Source organism: Eufriesea mexicana, unplaced genomic scaffold, assembly GCF_001483705.2.
Source record: "Eufriesea mexicana isolate 0111107269 unplaced genomic scaffold, ASM148370v2 scaffold2792, whole genome shotgun sequence".
In the NCBI taxonomy this organism is placed as follows: Eukaryota; Metazoa; Arthropoda; class Insecta; order Hymenoptera; family Apidae; genus Eufriesea; species Eufriesea mexicana.
This window is the reverse complement of record NW_016910897.1, coordinates 824,392-832,170: the sequence shown is the minus strand read 5'-3', so window position 1 is coordinate 832,170 and position 7,779 is coordinate 824,392. Positions and strand designations below refer to the sequence as shown.

The window sequence follows — 7,779 nt, the reverse complement described above, 5'->3', positions numbered from 1 at the left end:
GTCGTGAGTGAGGGAGTTTATGGTTTCTTTAATTTTAAATAAAACTCTCATTGTTGCTAAAGAAGAGTCATTACTTCTGGAATCTGTAAGCCATTATCCATGGGAGGATTCGGTAAGGACAATCTCCTACACTTCAAACATTTTTTTCAATAACAAATATCGGAAGATTTAAAAATTGTCCAATTTTTTCCGTAAAAGAGTCGTAAAACGTTAATTTGGGACCTGAAAGTTCCACATTTGATACAATTCACAACAACAGTATAGTACGTAATCGCGTCTGCTATTTCTCCGTGTTGAACATAGGAAATTCTGTGTGGCCAGTGTCGCACATCCTCCGTCCATCGTTCAATAATAAAACCAATGAATCGATTGCTGCATACTGAATGAAAAGAGACCAGCATAAAATTAATATCAATAAACTTCGGTACATATTATACGGTAGTGTTTAAAAGGCAATCAGAATATTAAAAAGAGATATAAATATTTACCTCCGTTACCAAACTTCTGGGTAAGGACATTCGACAGACACACAAGCGAAAGCAATTTCCAAATTGTTTTAGAAAAGCTACATATTGTTTTCAAATTGCAAATTAGTCCCCATCACTTCGTCGCACGTACTTACGTTCTGTTATTGAGTCGACTACCATCTGCAACTTGCAATGTAGGTATAGATGCGTTAGTCGTTGCTTAAATCGAGACTGACTGTCTTGCTTAATCGATCGGCGCAAAATACGTTTTTCACTCTATACGCGCAAGCGCTGAGTAACGCATCGTACTCATTACTCAGTTGTCTCCGCGACATTGTTTAATGAACACGATGGCAGACGAGCTTGCAGAAATTACGAAAAAATTTGGTAGTCTCAGCGAATACAGCATACAGTTGAACCGATGGTTCTTGAAACCAATAGGCGCGTGGCCCGAATCATCCTCTACTACAAAGCGTGAAAGGATTATATCGCAAATTTTAATTATCGTCTGTTGGAGCATCGCATTGTTCACCATAATTCCTGGCGTACTTCACATCATCTTCGCGGATGAAGATCTCTACTTTAAATTGCAGTCATTTGGTCTTGTGAGCCATTGCTGTATCGGAGGATTCAATTATGCTTCATTGTTATTACGTCGTGTTGAAATACGACATTGCATGGAACACGTACAGGCTGATTGGAAAATTATAACGAGAACCACAGATCGGAAAACAATGTTGAAGAACGCCAAAATTAGCCGATTTATCGCGGGTTGTACTGCAGTTTTTATGCATAGTGGTGTCTTTTGTACTTGCATTGTATTGGGTGGTATAAAGCATACCATTACAGTCGGCAACGAAACTATGCGCATATATGTACTACCTTGTCCACCCTATAAAATTCCATTTGATACTAATCCAGCACACGATATTGTCCTCGCCACACAATTTTTCTCGGGATTTATCTTCAGTTCGAGCATAATCGCTGCATTTAGCCTTGCTACCACCTTTGCGAGTCATGCTCTTGGACAATTGAATATCTTGGGGACATGGATTAACGGGCTCGTAAATCAGTCAAGAGATCGGTATGTGGACACCGTGACTAACGAAATAGGTATAATTGTCGAACATCATCTACGAGTTCTGAGGTAACGGCTATTTACATATTTTCATCCTCGCGTTTTAGTGAATTTTTCTAACTGGATATTAACTATAGTTTCATAGCGCGTATCGAACACGTGATGAGTCCAATATGCTTCATGGAAACGTTCCACTGTTCGTTGGCTATATGCATGACAAGTTTTTTCATCCTAATGGTACGCTAGCCATATTAAAACTCGTGTTTGACAATTTGATGAATTTAAAGAGCTTTCAAGAAAACAATATAATTATCTCAAAATCGATACAAAGTATCTTTAACGATTGCAATCTGTAATCATGGTATTACATTTTGTATACTATAGTCATTGTATAATACGTATATTTATTAAATTTGAGTACCGGTTTAGAGGCTTGAAATTTCATCCGTACACCTATAACTATTTCTCATGTATTATAAAATGACTTGCTTTATATCACACTGTCTAGTTTTCTATTCGTATAAATAGCATTTACTTGGTATTGTTTTAGCGGTAGTAGTACTCGCAACAGAAATATTTCGCACCTATAGAGCAACGAATACAATTATGTGCAATGTTGTTGAAATATCAAAAAGTAAAATAAGAAAAGAACAATAAGACGAATTGCATTTGTTTATTCCTCATAGGAATGGTCTGGACAAAATACTGAAACCATAACAGCGTATGTTATGGTAATCATATCTATGACATTCAACGTCTTTTTAATATGTTATATCGGTGAAGTAATAACAGAACAGGTAATGAATTTGTTACAAAAAGGCATTTTGATACGTTGAACATAAATAATTAACAGTATGATATTAATACTGTGATATCGCAGGATAAGCATGTTATCTAGAGTGCGTGCGAAAGGACGAATGACCGTGCGCTAGGATCGTGTGGACGGGATGTTTATGAATGTATCGGATGAAAGTGAAGAGTGTCTTTAGGAATGCGTTTGAGTGTTTGGGCTACGTGACCCGCTGAGGATAAGATTGCAAGGAGTGCGTGGGAAAGTGTGATTGGGAAAGAGAGAATAGGTATGAAAGAGGATAGAATGTATGGTTTTAAATAGGGATGCAAGGGGGAGAGTGTGTAGTCTGTCGTAGTACGTGTAGTATATTAGAGTTCGTAGCAGAGAGTTGTGAAAAAAGGTGTTAGTTGTATTCGTGTTGTTAGGTATAATTGTGTCGTTGTAGTTATAAGAGTTTAATTAATAGATAGGTTATATTCGTAGTCTTTACCGTCACCGCACATTCTATATTATATTTTATGGTTAATAAATAGTTTTACATTATTCGTGCTCCACCCTATCTCTACAATACTTACCGTTCGAATTGCTGACAGTGTAAAAAAATCGGTGACGTGGTTTACATGACGAACTGGTATGAGCTGCCAGATAAAGATATTCTTAATCTCGTCATGATTATTTCGCGATCTAGCATGAAGGTAAAGATGACAGCCGGAAAGTTGATGACTATGTCCATATACTCATTCGGTAGTGTAAGTACCCTTAATTCTTTAAAGACATAAAGAGATATTATTGAAGCGCTAATAATATCGTAACTTCATGTGCAATTCCAGATAATCAAAACAGCTTTCGCTTACTTAAATATTCTGCGTCATATGATAATGATGTAAACTGCATATGTACACAACTTATAGTTTAACAATAAATTTAGGAGGTTTTCAATTCGAAGGAATCTAGTGCAAGAATTATTCTTTTAACCTTTTACGTACCTTTCAAACTATTTAGTGTATTATTGGATACTTATAATATAATGGATACTTAAGGATACTTATAATATAATGAATACTTATAATGGATACTTAAACATATGTATGTCTAGACATTCCCTAGTGTTGTTATAGACAAAAGAACCGATAAATTCCTGTCAAAGTGTTGCTACTTTATCGTATTCATTTATGGAAAATAATCAAGAGTAGAGAATGAGTTTAATATTATTCAACAGATAACTTAATATGTACATTTCGTGCTTACAGATACTAAATATACCATTACAGATACTAATTCATATTTAATAAGCAAATTAGGATAATATTGAACATGTTTTTATTTATTTATAAAATCAAAACGTTCCTTAAACTGACACTGTATTACATTGTTGTACTACTGACAATACTCATATTTCTCTGTATCGTATCAGCTAGTGGTTAGGAAAGAACTTCAACAGCACTGGCTGTAAATTTGGCCAATATGTCGAGAACATATGTAACATCTACATTAGAAGTCATTTACCACAGTGCCAAGAGATCGGCGGGAAATAAAGAAGGTTACCAAAATTGAGATTCGAATTATAGCACTGTTGTATTCGATAAGATTAGATAACGATTTAACATTGCAAAATTTTCCATTATCTTAATTTAAATCCTGTAAGTTACATATTTAACGTAATCAATGTAGGATATTTTTAAGATTCGAGGGCTGAAGTGTTCCTGTGTGGAACAATGCGCCAGGTTTAGAAGATCTGTCAAGGTTTTCTAGCACCTTCTTCTACCCAGGTCACAAGTGCTACATAATTTATTGCTCGGTGTTCAGTTGTGCATATTTGTCAATGTTCTTTATTACATCGGGTCACCGGACGCGAGACGTCGTTTCAAAAGCTTAATTCACAGAATTAAGCCTCAGCATTTGGGATCTGACTGACAAATGGGCCGCAACCAGGTCAGGGCCAGGCCACGTGAGCTGGCTTCCAGCGAGGAGTAACTAAACCGAGGGTAACGCAGATGCGCTCACCTCACTGGAAGAGTCACCAAGAGGGTGACCCTCGGAGGACCTCATCTTGAAGGAGGAGTCTCCTCCACCATTAGTCATAGCGTAGAGGGAGTTCCTTCTCCTTCTGGGGGCTGCTTGTGTCCTGGACAGGCTTAAAAGGCCCGTGTCTAGTAGTCAAGTATCTGGTGAGTCAGTCGAATTAGTCGTTAGAGATAGTCGAGTTAATAGAGTAGTAGAGAGTAGAGTTCATGTTAGTTGAGAGTTCGAATATAGTACTGAAGCAATCTAGAGTCAGAGTATAGAACAATCGGAGTTATAGATAGGGACTGTGTCTATGTGACCTGCAATATGCTTTGTATCACGAATGAAGTACAGTCTAGTCAGTGATTCACGAGGTTTTCGTTCACACATCTCACTTATCATCACCACCTACTACATTAATAATAGTAATGTACCGAAGTTCACTGATAATATTTCCAAAAATCTGTTGAATTTATCTTCGCTATAACGTACAATTTTCCCTGCTACCTGACTATTTCGAAATCACGCTGCCATGCACATTCCAAGTCTCGAATCCTCGAGCACCCGTTTGAAATAAAGATTACGAACTACAATACTTTTTCGCGACTGTATCGAAAATCATCTTAAATAAAATTAATAGCAATGAACTTTGATACATGTAACATTGTAATGCTTGAAAATCGTACATTTAGTAAAAACGTATATAAGTATTTACCTTCATTATCAAGCTTCCAATATGAGATAATTTGACATGTCTCGAACAAGTTTGAAACAGTAACATGCTTTATGAAGCGACAAATTAATTCACATTACTTGGTATCTGAGTCGACCCCTACCTGAAGTTTGAAACGTACATATACATACATTACTCGTTGCTAAAATTTAAAGTGACTGTTTTGCTTAATCGATCGGCGCGAAGTATACTTTCACGCAATACGCGCAAGCGCTGAGTAACGCATCGTACTCACTACTCAGTTGTCTCCGCGACATTGTTGAGTGAACACGATGGCAGACGAGCTTACAGAAGTTAAGAAAAAATTTGGTAGTCTCAGCGAATATAGCATACAGCTGAATCGATGGTTCTTGAAACCAATAGGCGCGTGGCCCGAATCATCCTCTACTACGAGACATGAAAAAATTCTTTCACAAATTTCAATTATCATCTGTTGGTGCATCTCATTGTTCACTATAATTCCTGCTCTACTTCGCCTCATCCTAGAAAAGGAAGATCTTTACCTTAAACTTAAAGCATTTGGTCCACTATGCCATTGGATTGTTGGAGTATTTAACTATGCTGCATTATTATTACGCAAAGATGAAATACGTCGTTGCATAGAACACATACAGGCCGATTGGGAAATAATAACGAGAATCACAGATCAGAGAATAATGTTGAAGAATGCCAAAATTGGCCGATCTATCGCGGCTTTCACTGCAGCTTTTGTGCATAGTGGTATCGTTTCTACTTGCATTGTATTGGGTGCTTTGAAACATACCATTAAAGTTGACAACGAAACCATAAACATATATACACTACCTTGCCCACCTTATAAAATTCAGACTGATACTAATCCAACACACGGCATTATTCTGGGCTCACAATTTCTCTCAGGATTTATCGCCAGTTCGAGCGCAGTTGGCGCCTTCAGTCTTGCTACTGTTTTTGCCAGCCATGCTCTTGGTCAATTGGACGTGATGGCAATTTGGATCAATGAATTTGTGAATCAATCAAATCAAGAAAAGGATACCCATACTCACGAAATAAGCGTAATTGTCGAACATCATCTGAGGATCCTCAAGTAACGTTTATTTTTATTATTCGATGTTTTATTGACTTTGTCTGATAACTCGTTAATTCTAGTCTCGTAGAACACATTGAACATATGATGAGTGGAATATGCTTCATGGAAACGTTCAAGTGTATGGTGGGTATGTGCATGCCTAGCTATTTCATTCTTGAGGTACGCTAAACATTGCAACCTGTATATGACAATTTTAAGTGTCTATTAAGCAAAAGAAAAATTGCAAAATTGCTTCTACAAGAATTCAAACACAATAGCTATATTTATAATATATTTTCTACTGTATATGAGATTATTATTGTATAACGTGAAACTTTTGCTATTGCTCCCTATAACTTCTGAATAACTTATTTTAGCGATTAATCGGAATTATTGGCAAATTTATTAATTAAATTTGAACGTTTGCATGTTCGTGTGCGTGTCTTACGTTAAATGTAATTTATCCGATATCACGTTGACGAGTTTCTTATTCGTAACCCAAAAAATTTTCCGTAAATCACGTAATTGTACAGTCGAATTATTGTAGATACCCATTTATTTCAAGTTATTCCGATAAGTTCATCACTTGTGGCAAAAGCATATATTCTATAATCTAATCATCTGTGATCGATCTAATTGGAAACGTTTATTTTTCCCTAGGAATGGTCTGAACATAATATTCAAAATTTGGTTACATATGCTATGATAATTGTATCTATGACTTTTAACATATTTTTAGTATGTTATATCGGTGAATTACTATCAGAACAGGTAATAAACATACAATGCCATAATCTGGTATTATAATTAATTAACTGTGGCCGAATTACTGACAGTGTAAGAAAGTTGGTGATATAGTTTACATGACGAATTGGTACCAATTGCCTGACAAAGAGATCTTGAATCTCGTTATGATCATTTCACGATCTAGCATGGAAATTAAAATTACTGCCGGAAAATTGATTACATTATCTGTCTACACCTTTGGTAATGTACGTTTTATTATTTCTATTACTGTAAAAATCATTACTAATTTTTCAAACAGTTCATCATATTTGTAATTCCAGATAGTAAAAACCGTTTTCGGATATTTAAATATACTACGTCAAGCTACGATGTAAAATCTACCTAGCATGTACCGAACATATATTTACATAGTAAACTTCAGAAGTTTTCAATTTATACAAATTTTGTGTAAAAGTGAAAGTACAAAGAATATTCCTTTCATCCTTCTCATGCATGTGTTACAAGCTTAAATTGGTGTATGTTCTGTTTGCAATACGCATGAAAAAGCATGTACGATATGAAAGTGGATAAAATTTCATATAATTAGTTTCTACACTTTAATAATCTTATTATATATATATATAATTAATTATTTATGTAAATATATTTAATATATTTTACATATATAAATATATTTTACATAAATAAGGAGAAAAAACTCTATTGATTTGCTATAACCATTGCAATTCAATAGAATTTGACTGGAAAGTTCAATTATATTGACATTTTCGACTAATATCGTGGTGAGCAAACTTTTTTACTTAAATAAGGAGAAGAAATATATATTTATTATATTATATAAATTCCAAATTGAAGCATTATATCTTCACTTTGTTTCACGAAACAATACTAAACGAAGCCTCTGCCAGA

The 7,779-nt window shown here is 35.3% G+C and overlaps 2 protein-coding genes across 2 annotated transcripts; both read left to right on the top strand.

The window, feature by feature from the left end:
• The first annotated feature begins 817 nt into the window (after positions 1–817).
• Positions 818–3,225, top strand: LOC108550516 (odorant receptor 4-like). Its single transcript, XM_017904255.1, has 5 exons — positions 818–1,614; positions 1,683–1,782; positions 2,232–2,342; positions 2,932–3,087; positions 3,169–3,225. The coding sequence occupies exons 1-5, from the start codon at positions 818–820 to the stop codon at positions 3,223–3,225; spliced, it is 1,221 nt and encodes a 406-aa protein (XP_017759744.1).
• A 2,122-nt stretch (positions 3,226–5,347) lies between these two features.
• LOC108550530 (odorant receptor 4-like) lies at positions 5,348–7,244 on the top strand. Its single transcript, XM_017904267.1, has 5 exons — positions 5,348–6,141; positions 6,204–6,303; positions 6,784–6,894; positions 6,960–7,115; positions 7,191–7,244. The coding sequence occupies exons 1-5, from the start codon at positions 5,348–5,350 to the stop codon at positions 7,242–7,244; spliced, it is 1,215 nt and encodes a 404-aa protein (XP_017759756.1).
• The last annotated feature ends 535 nt before the right edge of the window (positions 7,245–7,779 follow it).